Genomic DNA, 17,531 nt, shown 5'->3' on the forward strand with positions numbered 1-17,531 from the left:
GAATGTACATTTAACTATTGCTGTCTAATATTGGAAACACTAGCCAAGGCATTTATGTTTCTATCTGTGTTTGTTCGAACTTCTTATTTAATTTGGTGTTAAAGTAATTTTTGAAAACGTAAAATAGAGTTCTGACATATCCCATGTAATACTGCTTCGATTATAGTGTATTGAACTTGCAAAATAAACTGTAAGTGTTATAAACACTGACATAATCCTACGAACACAAGAAGTATTTTCTGCTTATTTTCTTTCAGACTGCAGTTCAGAAAGTGTTATGGTCTCAGTCCTATTCGACTATTCTCACATCTATTAGCAAAGATGAGGTATCTGTTTGGGACATTCACGTCAAAACTCATGCTCCTATGACTGTCGCAAAACCGAAGAAGAATATTGATTTATCTGCCGTCATTTTTTCCTCTATGGGACAGGTAGGATATTGTGTCAAATTCATTGTGAAATGTTATAATTCGAACTTATACATGTGATTCCCAGGAACTCTTTGACCACGATTGCACAAATTGTAATTTTGATGTCAACATTTTTTCCTGTAAAAAAATGTTACTTTCTCTCCTATAGTCTTTCGCTTTTGAGCTCTGGCCCTTATAATAACCAAAAGCAAGTAAATTACAAGTTGTACAAAAATTCAATGTTACTGTGATTTTCAACACAAGTAGGTAGGAGGGAGGTCAGAAGTGGCAGTTCATCCTTTTGAACAACGTTGGCCCTCCCCAGAAAACGGTTGAACCATAGACAAACTATTTTTGCTAAAAATATTTTGAAAATTAAAAGCGTGGAGATCAATTGGGGAACCATAAAACAGAAGTTTGGAATTATAGTACGCTATACATGTCACTCGCTTCTGGTCTCCATTCAGGGAAGATCACTACTAGTGTGTCCAACATTTGTAAATGAAATTAAATCTAAGTTTTACGTCCCACGATTATGCCGGTTAGGCTAAAGGAAACTGTGATTATGAGAGATGAGTGAAATGGTGGAATGAAGAAAGTGGGAGAACCCCGAAAAAACCCACGAGTACGGTGTTTGTCCACCACAAAGTCCATACGGCGCGGGCTAGGATCGAACCAGGGACCCCAAGCACCGGAGGTGAATGCTCTACCTCTGAGCCACCGCGCCCCCTGTCCTACATTTGTGACATCAATCCTGTCTTACGACGTTATCTGGATACTTTGCGGGATCCCATCATCCAGCAGGATAAAGCGCATTCACATACCACTAGGACAACCCAACACGCGCTCCACTCAGTATATACGTCTCCAGCTGTGGACTCCTATGCCTTTGAATCCTTGAGGACGTGTGCGATAGCACCTGGCCAGCAGCCGGATTCCTATAACGTCCATTGCTCAATTGCGCCAATCTGCAGCAAGAGTAGGATGTAAGTCGTATAGGTTATGAATGCCTGTCTGGAATATGTTTTCTCCCCAAATAACTGCTTGTGTGGCCGATGGGGGTTATTACACGTGCTGTATGTTTCTGAGTGCCCTATACTGTAAGATATCCCATGGGTGCCATGTTGACATCACCCTACCACCACTTAATTCTTGGGTACTAACTTTAGGTTAGATCCGTCGATCTCGGCTGGGTGTTCTTAAATGCATTTCCACCCATGCATATAGAACCTTTTAAGTTTGTTTGCTTATTTTTAATCTCATCTACCAGGATAGTAGTCATTATACTCTCTTTTGTTTCAGAACAGTTCTATGCATATTTCTAGAATCGTACAGTCAGCGACAAAAGTTCTTTCCGTTTGATAAAATTAGTATCGTATATAACTTCAGAATGGAAGGATAATTTAAGCCGAGTTTTCAGTAAATTAAAAATAATAAAATTTTCTTTACGTTCCAGCATTCAAGCTCGGTGAAACGGTGTACATCCTACCGTTATTCCCAAAATAAATTTGACCAAACGGAAAGAACTTTTGTCACTGACTGTACACTATCAAAGGTAAACATGTACTCTTCGTTACTTTGAATCTTTTATTCCAAGAGTATGCATCAGAATTTACTATGTACATTTTAAAGAAAGGTGGATTCTTATGGTTTTTGAATGTACAGTCTTGTTCGAAGAAACCTGGCCCCCTTTTTAAATAAATTCTTCGATTTAATTTAATTTATGGATTAGGATGCAGGGCTTTCAAGGAGAGGTGAGTGACCAGATGTTTCTGAACAAGATTGTACACGACATCACAAAATGTAAGCCTCTCCCGAGGAACTTGAACCAGTTACGCTCTGGTACTATGTACATTAGCAGTAGCTTGGCTTGCATCAGTATGAGTTAATTGTGTTGTAGATGAAAAGCGCTTTATTGAAGCGAGCGTAGCAAAGCTTCTACCATTCAACTCAATCGGCACTTTTATATCTGTCCGTTGCACAGTAACTCTCGTAAATCTTATCCGATTTAAATGAAACTTTTTGTATTCCTTGCTTTAACTTGTAGAAACAACCCTGTGGTTTGGGGTTGCAGTACATCAAGAATAAGGGGATAAAATTACCCCACATGGTAAGTTTGAACATATTCAAGCAAGACAATTTTCCAATATAAACCACGAAAATAGTATTCGAGCATGACAAAACTTAGTGTATGTTTTCTTTATGGCATTGTGAATATTCCTAGAGCTTCGAGTTACAATTTAGCAAGAATGAAAGCTTCTCACCCCATCCACCCCCTCCCGTCAGTTGAAAAATATGTTCCACGGTAGTTTTCGTTTAAAATGTTCGATTCTGGTGTAGTATCTCGAACATTTTGCTTTGTTTTCCAATCATCCCCTCTGCATAGTGTTAAAATCAGTAAAGAATAATATAGTGAATTTAGGGCGGTTTCTTGGGCGTGAGTGAAGAGTAAAGGGAAATTATACGAGCATTGACAAGGCATTTTGGTGGTGTCTGGATACCTTGAGCCATCTTTCCGTAGCGGTTTGCGTCAACGCAACGAAAATTTTGTTTTTTATTGTATTTTGGTATAGCTGTTACAAATACTTGTTTAATTATTTGCGTTTCGTTGCCAAGGCTCTTACAGACTGAGGCTCCTTCGTTGGTTAATCCCCTATTTCGTCGTTGTTTACTACTTGGACAGCTTCCATTTACTCTGGTAGTACTACCTATCCAAAGCAAAATGTAGGGGTATTTCATGGAACAAATGAAGGTAGAAATGTACGATTGTTTTTCCGTAATTCTAATAAGTCTTTCTAGTGAAGAGCAAATCATATGTATCTACTTGATAAAAGCAAAGTGTGTTGTAAGGCTGTATTTTGAAGACTGTATAATAGCGTGGAAACTAAAGTCTAATAATAATAATAATAATAATAATAATAATAATAATGTCCATGTGTTATAAAGGTTAGAGTAGCAGTTCGAACTAGTATACGCTACTGCAGTTCTCTCAGTTCGTGATGAAATAGGCCAATAATGAGGAAATGTGTTCTCCTCAATTTTATATAATATATTTTCTGTGAATATTTATTAAAAATATTTTTTTTTTTTATTTATGAAAGAGAGTTTTTGTCTGAGATGAGAGACTCACGCCTATAGCTTGGGGTTGAAATTAGTGAGAGGGAGGAGCGCTTGCTTCAACAACGCACAGGATTACCAGTTTTTTAAAGTTGTAATAATTATTATTTTTCTTCCATAGAATATTTTAACTGGAGATCATCTGGGCGATGTTCATGTCTATAATCTTCAGAACATTCCACGTAAACCGTATCTCCAGGCAAGTATTACGTTATTTTCTTTCAGTTGACGCTAGTTGCGTAATCGTGACACCATGTGAAACACTTTCTAGCCGATGGTGTTTTGTTATTGATTGTCTCAGTTAAGGGTAGTTCGTCTGGTTGTTGAACACATTTCACTTTGATGAGTTATTAGGTTATAAAAAAGTGCACGACTGGACCAGGAATAGAACCCGGAACGTAGCTTAACATGCTGATGCTTAATCACTATGCTACTCAGTCCTCTATCTGAATAGCCATACGTTTTATCACACTTGAATTCGGTGCTCATCCATTCAGACCACAATTGAGGAGGTCTACGTAAAAAAGGGCACATAGGAAAAAACTATTTCGAGTAAACCCAAAAAGAAAGTGGTAATACTGTCGATAAAATAACGGTTACTGAGTTGGCAAGAAACCTCATAGAAGATACAGCCTTTGCAAAACGTAATCTCCGATAACACTATTGCACTTATATGTTAATGAGTAATACATATGTTTATGTGCCCTTTTCTACACAAACTAGTTTTGTAGTACAGAACGGATAATTGAAAGCCATATTTAAGTTTGAAAAACTATCTTTAAGTTAATTCTCAAAATGTATGAAGATTGTGATATCATATATTCGATAGGCAAAATCGTTTGCTGTAAAATGTGATACAAACTTCTAACATCATCGACTTTTGATTCACTTCAAAAGTAAGGGTACCTTGTGGTTCTTACTTATTTAGAAGGTGGAGATTTTCTGTAAGTTACCAATAAGTAAACACATAATACTGTCAAAGATAAGTTTTAGAACACAGCAACCCACCATTGTGTAATGATTTGATGATAACATATTACATTAAAGGGAACCTTGATTTTTGAGACAGTTTTTTTCAAACTATTCAGAAAAGGCAGAGGGAGATATAGAAAATAAAAACTGGGCGGTGGGCAACCAGAACCCAGACTATGATACGTATATCATGAGTTTACTATAGACTTTCAAAAATATATAAATAATAGCTTCAGTTATTTTTGCCACTCAAAAAACTGGGAGGGGGGGGGGGGCTAGAACAGCCTTCCAGTCATGTAAAAGCTCTGCGTCCATAACAACTTAAAAAAGAAGATCGGTTTTTCCTGCACAACCCCATTGAAGTTAAGATAAGGCTTTGGATTACTTTTTTGTAAAATGTTCTTTCTGATCAGACCAAAGTTTCGGTCGCACTGGGAGAAACTATGTCCTCTGACCGGAAAAAGTTGAAGCCAATCATTTTTTTTAAAAAACACTTTCAAACCAGGGAGTAAAATTAGTCATCAGAAAATTTGCAGACTGAATATAAAATGCTTTCTAAGTTCCAAAAATGGAAAAGTTCGGTCACTGTGGAAGTAGTTCAAATAATCCCCAGAAGAATGCGCGTGCCTGTATGTCCCATCAGTTCTGAAGTAACATCTCGGCTGTTTACTCAATATTTTCGTTTTGGCACTTAGCACGGATTTTATATTCAGTCTACACTTCTATTTTGACTACCTGTGGCAACAGAAGGCGAAACAATTGTGGAAATATTAGGAAACTTCTGAAGTTGGTTTTTCAGTCAGTCATTTCAAAAAAAAAAAAAAAAAAAAAAAAAAAAAAAAAAAAAAAAAAACAGAGTTTCGACATTTTAAACCGACACATTTTACTAAATGTATAGTAGTAACTCAGGTCGTCATTAAATAAAGCCACAACATCCTTTTATAGAATTGGTTATTCACATGTACTTTGGGAATAGTCAAATTCTAACGTATTGCAGTTATGATTGTTACTTTTACAATATAATCGTCACGAATTTCCTTTCTTTTATGTAGTTCATAGAGGGTCTTTCAAGGTCATGAGGATCAGCTTTAATTTCTTTGTAATTTTTTTTTTTTTTTTGTGTGAAGAATGAAAAAGAAAAAAAACATCTGTATTGGGTTTTCGTATATTAAATCCAAATTTTGTCTTAAAAGTATTCATAGTAGATTTTGTAAGACATTTTTAAGTTCTTGTTAGCAGGGTCGGCGATTAGGGGGACAGTTCCCCCCCCCCCGCACTTTTTTTTTTTTTTTTTTTTGAAGTGACTTCTTAATGTATATAGTTTCATTTGGAAATGTCCAGTTTTTGTATGTATTATTGGTTCATAGAAATAATGGTGCCATATAATATTTGCCGTTGCGTGAGTACGTATTGGTCATTTGTCTTTCCGTGCAGTTAAGAAAGCTACAGGAATTGCATTTTAATTGCAATTCAAAGTAATTTATATTGCAGTTGCGTATTTCTTTAAATGTCGTAGCATATGCTTGAAGTATTTACTGTTTTCATTTTCTAAGAGTAATAACATACATTTAATGACATATGTGCAATTAAAAATATAAGTTGTTCATTAATCCTCAGTTTCAATATATCTTCTACAAAACAAGCCTCATTATTCATTACAATGATTAATATTATCGTTTCTGTTTATTTGTTTTGCAAATTTATTAAATAATCTGATCACACAATTTTCCAGACAGAATTTTAAGATGGTCATGAGCAAGGAATTAAATATCTTCTTACACTTTCGTTGTTTAAGAGTACAAAGTACTAGTACCTATTTGTGCTGTTCTTGTCAATTTACTTAATAAAATATGATATACGGTATTTTAACTATTACTTAACCTTTCCTCAAACAAAATGTCAGAAACAACCAGGAAAACTAACATTGATATACAAATATTCAATCTTTCCCCTCCCCAATTTTTAACGTCCAATCGCCGCCACTGCTTGTTAGTCTTTTCTTTATAGTTCTCAAATATGGAATGCAAGGTTTTTAATGTTCAACATGTAGTTATCAAAGGTTACTTTTGTCTTTACAGTAGTGTCTGTTCATGTGGAATAAACTTCAAATGTTCGTCCTTATAAACAGTACATTTTCCGAAATATTTCTAGGCCTGTTTACTAAGACACGTTTCTCCTCGAAAGACTGATTCGGAAGCAATTTACTCCGAAGAACTCCCAATCGTTTCATTGAAATTCAAAACAAAGTAAACAGAAATTTTCTACGGACACAAACTTTCAAGGGACCAGTATGAATGCTGTATGTCCAGTTTCTCTTCGTTTTTGGGTTTTACAACTGATTTTTTTTTTTAACCTTCCACTTTTTCCATGCATCGTGCCACATATGCGTCTTAGAGGATCTTTGATTGACCGCTATAAAAACTCTGAAATGCTGTAATTTGTTTTTCCAATAATAACCGAGTGGTTGCTTTAATCCTTCCATGATTAAATTCTCCTGATACCTTGCAGTTTTTAGTAATGAAATAGTTCTAAAAATTATATAACGTTGAATAGAGGCTGAAAGAGAATCGTAGTAGGAAACCAGTCTTTAATATATAGTTTGTCATAGAAAACAGCAAGCTAAAATGTACCACATAACCGGAATTATTTTCATTATAAATAATTAACTTTGTTATCCTTACTGCTATATACTTACATGTTGAGATAACTAGAATTTTACGAATGATCTAAACAATAGATCAAAAGATTGCGATCTCGGGCAAAAATTAGTTTTTGGATCAGGAGCCACAAAAATTTTTGAACTTTCCCTAAATCGGGTTTTCGTTTTTTTTTTTTTTTATTTATTTTTTTTATTACGGAACAAGCATGTCATACTGAGTTAAGTGATAGTTTGGGTTTGGATACACTGTATATAGTTCTCCAGACATAAGGCATACAAGAAAATGTTTGCCTGAAATACAGTCTGTAACAAAATAACTGTACCACTGAAGAAATTTAGAGAAACATTAAAATATGTTGTAAGAAGCGATACGTCACGACGCAAATAAGAGATGATACTCTAAAACCAGCAGGCTGTCCGCAGCAGCAGATATCTGCAAAAGCTAATGTGGATCATACAACAGTAGGAAGAGTTCTTAGGAAGCAAAGTAACCTTCCCACGTCATCTTTGAGGAGAAAACCAAAATAAGTCCACGTGTTGTGCGAAAAATAAAAGCAGTAGCATTAAGCTATCGGTCTTCTATCACAAGAAAAATTGCTCGAACTGTTTCTGATGGTGTCACTGTGACCCACATTACCATTGTCAGGGCACTGAAGAAAGAAGGAATTTCCAAGAGGCCACGGGAAAAGCCGTGTCTTGCAGAAAAGCACATCAAAGCGAGGAATCAGTTTCGTGACTTGTACGGTACCTTGGTGTTGACCAATGGAAACACAATATTTTCTGCCGAAAAGAAATGCTACTTGGGAATGATAGGGGTGACATGCTCTGGATGAGGTACTGAAGATTGATTGTGTTTTAACAACACGAAAGTTCAGTGCAGCTGTTATGGTGTTGGGCTGTTTCACCTCGAGAGGTATAGGTAGACTGAAAATTTGAGCTGGAACCGCTTCTGCCGAACAATATACCCACAATACTATCAAAAAGTGTATTGCCAACTGCTCGACATTACTCTTCATGTGAAAATTTAGATTACTTCATCTTCCAAATTACCCGTGCTGTGTTCTCTGTCACACAGCACGAGTATTTAATACGTGGTGTTCTGAGATGGCCATTAACTGGCTGTTGTGGCCACCGAGCTCCCCTGACATGAACTCCATTGAGAATTTGTGGCACCTCATGTCCCGTAGCTTCAGGAAAAAACCTTTAAGACTAGGACAGAGCTTATTTAAGTCATTGTTGCCGTATGGTACCACAGAACAGAGATTGATGTGTTGCAAGCATTGGTTTACACCATGTCACAGAGGTTGGCAGCACTGAAGGTGGCTAAAGGATGACATGATGTTCTAACAGACATTTAAAGGAAAATGAACTTTTTTGTTTATCTTAATGTATCTATACAAATGAAAGACTTCATGAATACTAAGTTTTGCTCATAATATTCACCATTGTAATGTCATATTTTGCAATATGTTAAGTGTTACTTTATTCAGAAGCAACATACCGAGATATCTGCATCATATAGGCATAAATTATGGTATTATGTAAACAAGTAGTTTGTAAGTTATTAACATACATACCAGACAAGACCTCGGATAGATGTAATGTTTAACATGAACCGTATTATTTGCTGTGAATCAAAAACACAATATTCCTTGTGTTGGGTTAAGTGGTGCAGTTAATTTGTTACAGACTGTATATTGGATATTTTGATAAAAATAAAAACTGCGTGTTTAGTTCACAAAGGAATGACGTGCAGTTCCTAATCAATTTTGGACACATCTTTATGATCTCTTATCTGAAGCATCTTTCCGAGCTTACAAAAACCATAAAAATATTGTAACTCAATCTTATAATGTAGAGAACAGTGTTCGCTTTTCCATGTACAGTCCGCAGCAAAAAGCTGCAACATGAGCATGTAAGTTTATTGTGACAGGAGAAATCTCGGCGTTCTCCTCTGCACACTTATTTTTGGAGCAAAAGACTTCGTCGTTTCACAATAAACTTACATGCTCATGTTGCAGCTTTTTGCTGCGGACTGTACCATACAAACTCTTGTCAATTGGACTTGATTCTCCGGTGCTCTGAACCTCTTCAATTACCAAAGTACGAATCTCTGATGAATAAACTGTGAAATGCTGTAAGTCACTAGCGTGCGTGATGGGACGTTCATTTACTAGTTTATTATTATTTCTACTTTGTTTTAGAAAGAAGCTTTGCTGGAGACATTGGAACTGACTATGAATGTAAAGCAACATTTGCAAAAATATGTCAAGATTCTCAAAACAAATACTTGATCAACAAACATTTTCTAAAGGACATATAACAATATTGGACTGTCTAATTTTAAAGATAAGAACTGTGTGCACATGATATATGGAAAACACTGCCATTTTTTAAATGTGTTTAATTTTTCTAGTTAATGTTTGTAAGAAAAAAATAATAAAAATTTAACAAGCAAAATCTGATGTGTGTTCTCTCAATATTTCCCAGTACGTCCCAGTATAACATGTATCCACAATGCTATGTCGAACCATATTGACTGACCAAACTGAAAAATCTTAAGTTTTCACGCTTATACGTTGACAAAATACATCGCAGTACGTATTCCGTGTAGGCTTAATCTTTCGTTTAGTTTGGACCTACCTTGAAATCAGCACATCTAGAGAATTCTATTGGGAGTATAAGGGAATCCCTTGCACACCAATCACATATTGATGAAATATGCACTTTAGGATTGTGTATGACTTCCTTTACGCTGATATGGATCGCCATTCCAAGTTTTCTCGAATTCGAAACGGCGCGTGTTGAAATTTAACTTTTCCACAATTACAGACAGCCCTAGCTCTAGAATAATCAACCTTTTTTAAAAGTCTTATTTTGATGTAAGGAGTCATTTCTTACAGTTTGTCCAGATAGATAGATACGAAGACTGTTCAGAAAGTACCCGACATTTTGGCCTATTCCGGCAGTGGGTGGGGCTTCTCGCAATCTTGGTGTCAGATCGTTGCCCCACACAGTACGTATCCATCTGTACGCATGAGGACTGAGGCTCTTCCTGTGCTTTCTGTGATCAGGTTTCTGTTGGCAATGTAGAAACCAGAAGCCAATTGAAATCCATTACCAACTGTGTGAAGTGTACGAACATGAAATAATGAGTGAAGGTCGAGATTTTCATGACAACGCACGTCCATATATGGCCATGCACACCCGAGAGCTCTTGGATGGTAGGTGTTCAATCACCCACCATGCAGCTCGGATTTGGCGCCAAGCGACTACTTAGCGATGAAGTCATGGCTTGCTACACAATTCAAACTGAAGCCGAACTGCATGCCGGTGTAAGCCAGTGGCTGAAATCGCATCCGGCAGATTTTTACCGCAACAGTATTGAAAAATTTGAGCCACGGTTTGCATGGCAATTATGTGAAGAAATAGATTAAGAATGTACCTTTCAAATATATGTAATACAATTTAGTTTGTTTAATGTTACTTTTTTCTATTCAAAACGTCTCAGTTTCTGGACAGTCCTCGAATATATTATCGCGTTTAAAGGTTATAAATCTGTCTTTCGAAATGTCTGTTCAGAGGTAAATACAATACATATTTTGCAAGTACAGGATATGTACTTATGTGAAACTAGCCAAAATTCTACACTGGCACAATGCCAAATCTCCTTAATGGTTAGTAAATATGGTTTCCAGAAATAACTTCTATTCGTTTATCAAGACAATAGTTTATTACAACTGTATAAATTCGTATTCAATGTTTGTAACAGTGATTTACATGTATCATACATATATACAAACACAGATGGTTCTTGAGTAAAGTCACATCGCTACAAACTTAAAAAAATACCGAATATACTAATCTTGTAGTGATACCATTCAAATTTTTACGGATGTAACTGATCAAGAGACACCAATGCTTGTATATACTTTGTACTTCCATATAAGCGTATTTCTTAACCATTTTATTTATAAATAAAGTATAAACTAACTTTTAATAACACTTCAAAATCCTATTTATCCACGAACGGTATGTATTTTCGTTTATGTAATATACCAGGTGTTTAAGATAAAATGTCAAGTCAGGTTTTGTTTCATCTTTATCTTCAACAGTTTGTAAGATAGCAAAATATGAAAATGTGTAACGAATGGAATGTTTTGTTTGACCCATAGGGTCCCAGGCACACCAGAAAATTTTAAATAGCAAGGAGTGTTTTTTTTTTTTTTTTTTTTTTTTACATCATTGAAAAGATCACGGAAAAATAAAACTTGTAGAAAAGGGTTTTTTTATGAGGCACCGTTTAAGAAATAGTCACCATTCGATTAGTAGTTCACATAAATCATCAAACATAAACCATCAACGCCTACAGAAAATGTATGAAACGAAAATTTCAGAAGGTAGATCGAATGGAGCGCTCTACCTGACCTACCGAGATTCTTATCATGAGGTCCCGAGGAGCCATCTGAAAATTGCAAATGGTACATAATTTCATACACCATTAAAAGGAACATGGCGATTATATATATGTAATTGTATAATAGAAAGTTTTTCATCTGGGACACCGTTCACTAAAAGACTACCACAATTTAACTGATTTTATCTCACTGTGCAAGAATTCACAATGAAAGGGTGGCCATTTCCTAAACGGTGCCCTATACGAAAAACCTTTTCCTACAAGTTGTTTATCGATGATTTTCTTTCAATGAACTATCAAATTACATACCATTTGCAGTTTTTGAATGGCCTCCCGTAACTCGATGATAAAGGGGCCTATGTGTCAACCAGAGCAGTCCATTCGATACACCTTCTGACATTTTATATCTCACTTGTTTTTCTCCCAACCCTTTCTGATTTAAAAGCACTGGACATTTTATCTGAAACACCCAATATATTGTCACCTAAAGGTCTAGATCACAAGAGTATCTTCACTTTTGTTCCTTTCTTCAAGTTTTACATGAAGGAAACCCATATTTTGAATTTCCTAACAGTCTACATATTTTAATATAATAGATATACCCATACAAATGAATGGGTAATACAAATAAGATCACACGTCCAGGTATTTGTAAAATTCTAGGCAATAAACTTACATTAGTAATTACAGGGTGTTACAAAAATAAGTTACACTAGTTTGGGAAGAGATTCCTCACATCAAAATAAGAGAAAAAGTTCATATGGACCTGTGCTCAAAATTGGATAGTTTCGGAGTTATAAGGTGCCAAAAAACTGAAAGAAGTGAACTTTAAATGTCCATAGTTCCACTACTATGGGACCTATCGTAGTTGGGTCAACCACTGAGGAACTGGTATGTGAACTATCCAAATATCCATGTTTAAGAATGCTTGAGTACTTGCACACCAATTTTTAGAGGTAGGTGGGGCAAGTACTCCCAAACAGCCTTTCTAAAAATAATTGTGGAAGTACCGGAGATTCTGAAAGATGGATATTTGGACAGTTCACATAGCAGTTCCTCAGTGATGTCTTGACCCGACTGCGATCGGTCCTATAGTAGTGGAACTATGGACATTTAAAGTTCACTTCTTTCAGTTTTTTGGCACCCTGTAACTCCGAAACTATGCACTTCCAACCAGATGAACTGTTTTTTTTTTTTTTTTTTTTTTGTTCTTATTTTGATGTGAAGAATCTATTCCCAAAATATTGTGACAAATTTTTGTAACACCCTGTACATCGACGATTAAGCCTTATACATTTTCGTCTCGAGTTCCAAAACCATTCTTTCCACGATCATTCATTTCGTGTTACATTTTACTGAATTTATAGTTCCTTCATTCACATTTTATTGCCTTACCCTGCATTAATATATCACACACTGACCAAAACACTTGTGTTACGGTTCCGGCAATGTATGATCACCTTTATGAGTTACATAAGTGGGTGTGACTTTTCACTTGCTGTTTACATTACCGAAATTGTTCCACAAATGTTTTAATAATACATATTTTCAAAGCTATATTAACATAATTGAATTAAAGAAGAGTTAATATAAGTTGAAGAGTGACTAGATCCTCGAATCCTTCCATTTACTATAACAACTGTACTTGTAACAACTGGAATGTGCTATGTCGTCGACTGTATATACACACAAAATATACGGCTATTTTGGCAAAAAAATAAGTCATACAAAGAGGTTCATTAAAAATAGTATTCAAAAAATAAAATGTAAGTTTATAAGCGTAATGGAAAACACACACCACATCGTGGTTTCCCCTCAGACTCACTTCCAGCAGATTTCACTGTCGATTGCCTTCTATGAGATTTACGTCAGGAACGAAGTTCCTTCCACCTTTGCCAACCAAGTTTCTCTCTGTGTGTATATAACAACATGCCACATTCTAAATTCTTTATCATGGTTATCTTTATCTTTAAATTCTTTATCACTTTCTTAACACAGGAACTACAAATAAAGATTTCAATCAGAAGATGCTCATATTCTGAATTCTCGAAATTTCAATCTGAGAAACCTCATATTATCTTCCTCGATTGCCTGTTTTAAGGGAGTAGGCAGATCTTCCACGGAAGGAAATAAACTATCATCATCAATGTACGGTACTGAATGTAATTTTCTGTAGAAAATTACATATGGCACATCGGAAGACATTTCGGGTATATTCAAGAATGATTCGTAACTACTTTTTACGATGGTCAGATCATCCAGCTTGTACCATGTGCTTGCATTGGCGTCCAACAATTCCTGAGAAAAACTAGGTGGACGACGGGCAATGGTGTAGTTGTGTCCCCTGTCTACATCCCACCCACGATGCAAAACCATGGCATACAAAGCGTATTTATTACACACCCTGTCACCACAAATATCACAAGCAGCAGCTTCAGCATTTACAGGGAACTCAATTTGTTCTGGACATTTTACACGAGTAAACAGTTTTACATGCTCTTGTGCTTTCTTTTGGAATTCAAATATCACCAACGTTAAAATTAGGTGTTCTGGAGATTGGACGACCTCTGAAGTGCGCACGGCATCCTCTTTCCTTTTACAGCTTTCACAGTAATATTGGTTTTCACCAGTTAGTGTTTCTGGTGCAAAAGTGTGCAATATGAAATCTTCCAAATCAATACTCGCTGCTTGCGCCTTATATTCTATGTTTCCATTCTTTTCTCTACATGGTGGTCTGAGCATTCGCATCGGCTCGGGAAATGACAACACTAGATTCGTTAATGACTCCTCGCGCACGGAGGTTGACTGACAGGCAACACATTGAGTGCTTGTTCTGTAGATGCCTCCGAAGACTTTTTCGACTATTGTTCGAGAAGGCTGTTGTTTATCATTTGGAGTTTGATTCAAAGGATGAGACTTATCCTCAGATTCCGCAGAAGAGTTGTAACCAGGGCTCTCATCATCACTTATAGCAGAATCAACTGATTTGATACTTGTATCTGTAGAATCCTTGCAAGATTCATCAGGTTGTTCGTTTCTGCCTTCTACGTTCATGTTAGCAGTAGGAGCTAAGCAAGATTCCTCTTCAGTGCGGGTTTCATCTATTCCGGTAAATGCAATTCTTTGCACTTCGCTTTTTGACACACACTCCAATTTTTTGTGTTCTTCCATATGTGGATCAGTCCCAGGACAATCTTTTGTCTCCTCTAAAACCTCCGCGGCCTTTAGGGCGGATATAGACGAAACCTCCTCTTCATGCAGGGCATTGAGCAAATATCTGTAACACGAAATGTGCCAATCGGTTAGTTAGCTACACACAAAAAGGGAAACTAACATTTAAATCTCAATTTCAGTGGAGTAATAAATAGAATTAATCCTATTCTATACTGGAAGTGCATGTGATGGCTGCTACTGTTGCCTATGGAATGAATAAGATAATTGTACAAAGTGCATACCTATTCCATACATATTCTTACTCAATAAGCGGAGGGAATAAAGTAATTTGAGTTTTCTGATAACAATAATAATAATAATAAAATGAATCGGAATGGCGAAAAGACCCTTTACAGACTGAGTTAACTACGAATTTTCAGTCTCCAACTTCCCACACACGTTAATATCATAAATAAATGGATAAAATAAATTTATGGCTGTAAAATACCACTTGTTCGTGCTAAAACAATGATACTACATTCCCTGCTATAAGTAACTATCAGTTTTATTTATTATGAACAATGTGAACAAATTATGTAAAATTTGTTTGAAATAATTCTACTGATGTAATGCAACAATTACGATTAATTTAGAATATAGCTTATTGTCAGACTTGTCATCGGCACAAAAACCAAATTAAAAGACGGTTGGAATGTAAAACCCTTCGAAGCTATTTTAATGGTTTGAAGTCAAGGACACTGAACGTGTTTCTGTAAGTAATCACTTTCAGACTGCACACAACCAAACAAATATTACCTTGCATAAGTTGATATACAATAATAAAACCATGATTTACGTGAATCTACACGATCAAGTTTTGTTCCGTATTATGCTAGTTTCTAGGTAATGTGCGGAAATATTATTTTAAAATATACAACCCTGACGTTAGTAGATAAACACCGAAGGAATATAAGCGGTCGATGAGTATGTCGCAGGCATTACTGTGAGCATGCAGTAGAAGTGGCACTCTGGCGTGCGAATGTGTGTGTAATTAGCTGACAAAAACTGAAATTAAATTTAACGCCCCACGGTTGTCTTTTAGGCTCAAGGACATGGGTGATTAATTATGAAAGAACTGGTGGGAGGAAACGGGAGAGCCCTCTCAAAAGCTACAGACACAATGTTGTCCACCTCACTAAATTACCTGAGATTGAACCAGAGCTGAGAACTACCATTAAGCCACTGTCCTCGCAGACGATGACAGGGTTTATCCGAGGACGCAAAATTGGGCACTGAGGGCGCAGAAGTAGTCAGTACTGTCAATGTAGTGTTATGCATACACTTAGCAAAGTGTTAATACCATTACAATAGAGTTCAATTGACGTAAAAATATGCACACACACACAAGATCAGGTTGATCGCGACCGATGCCACGCCTAAAGCATCCGGTCATTTGGAGTACAAGGACCCATCGAAATCTACTAATGACACCCCACCTGACGTTAACAGATCACGAACCGCCTAACAGTATTTGCATGGTGCGTCAATATACAGACGTGTCGTCAAAAGGACGCTTTTGCTTAGACAACAATTGGCCCACCAACATATGCAATAAGAAAATACTTTGGAAACTATATTGCATTTTCCGATGACTGCCGATTTCGCCAATTTTCGGACAGCAATCAATATTTAGCGTGGTAGTGATCGACAGGCTATGATTCATTATAATTCCACCATCCTAAGGTCACATATAGCAGAATATAATGGTATAGGTTATAATTTGGAAGGTGCTCATAGTGACTCATTTTTTTCAGATGGGCACCTCAATGTTGCAAAATACATCGATGTACTGCAAGATGAATTTTTACCCTTCTTTGAGAGAGAATTGCCGCGGGACGCCACGGAATTCATGCATGATTGAGCACCATGCCATAGGGCAAAGTTGACCACGCACTGCATGGGGCAAAATGGGGGTTTAAAGTGTCGTGATCCAGATATGTATATTTAAGAAAATGCTTGTAATCTACATTTAAAAATGCGTGGTCGAAAAATTCCCTCTAAACAAATTACGTGAGTTCCTGTAATGAATGGTACCCCTGTCACAGGATATCATCAGTGACTTGCAATGTTTTACTGGATGCCAGCGCCAAAGGAGGCTCCATCAACAACTAACTGCAGTAGCAATGATTCATTCTGTGGACTGGTACGTAGCAGTGGACACACACGATCATTTCTTGGGTATTTTATTTATTTATGTCAAGACAGTGTACACGACAAAAAGTAATTGCTATAAGACAGAATCCGTTTATTTTGTATTGAACATGAATACTGTACCTCAGATACTCAGAACAATCCTGTTGTTGGCCTCTGCCGAACCATGGAGCAACCGTAACTTGAAAATATTCAAATAAGGCATACAACTCTCGCTCGGAGAAGTACAAATACGCAAACACCTTTCGGAGCTCGGCCAGACACTGCTGGTCATTTGAAGGTGAAGCTCTTAGTACACTAGAGCAAAACCTATAAAAGATTATTAAACTTAGCTTTCTACAATAACTAAAAACATCTTTCACAGTGAACTTTAAGCTGTATTAGTTAATCATGCAAGTTTCTTTAATACTTATTTTTCATAGCAAACAGCTAAACAAATTCTAATTTGTATTTCACTTTATAAGTTTTGTATAGCATATTCAACAGCTAAAGATAAATTAGCATTAATTTTATTGTTTTACGTGGACATGAAATACGAGGTGTGATCAAAAAATAAGATGAATAATTTCATTAGAAACAAAGTAATAAGCTT

The 17,531-nt window shown here is 36.3% G+C and overlaps 2 protein-coding genes across 8 annotated transcripts in view; one reads left to right on the forward strand and one right to left on the reverse strand.

Annotated features, from left to right (window-relative positions):
- Positions 1 to 9,637, forward strand: part of LOC145687853 (dynein axonemal intermediate chain 4-like) — a 261,885-nt gene extending 252,248 nt beyond the window's left edge. For all 7 annotated transcript variants that reach the window (XM_081761336.1, XM_081761335.1, XM_081761340.1 and 4 more), the window contains 2 exons: positions 258 to 431; positions 3,649 to 9,637. In XM_081761336.1, the coding sequence (XP_081617462.1) occupies positions 258 to 431; positions 3,649 to 3,756 (282 nt within the window). In that variant the 3' untranslated portion in view covers positions 3,757 to 9,637. The remainder of the gene's footprint in view (positions 1 to 257; positions 432 to 3,648) is intronic.
- Positions 9,638 to 11,270: 1,633 nt separating this feature from the next.
- Positions 11,271 to 17,531, reverse strand: part of LOC145687129 (ubiquitin carboxyl-terminal hydrolase 38-like) — a 46,950-nt gene continuing 40,689 nt past the window's right edge. Inside the window, exons 6-7 of the mRNA XM_081760586.1 lie at positions 17,063 to 17,248; positions 11,271 to 14,852 (exon numbers count right to left, since the gene is read on the reverse strand). Of these exons, the coding sequence (XP_081616712.1) occupies positions 13,607 to 14,852; positions 17,063 to 17,248 (1,432 nt within the window). The 3' untranslated portion in view covers positions 11,271 to 13,606. The remainder of the gene's footprint in view (positions 14,853 to 17,062; positions 17,249 to 17,531) is intronic.

Source organism: Thermobia domestica, chromosome 6 (assembly GCF_964235325.1).
Source record: "Thermobia domestica chromosome 6, izTheDome1.hap1.1, whole genome shotgun sequence".
Classification (NCBI taxonomy): Eukaryota; Metazoa; Arthropoda; class Insecta; order Zygentoma; family Lepismatidae; genus Thermobia; species Thermobia domestica.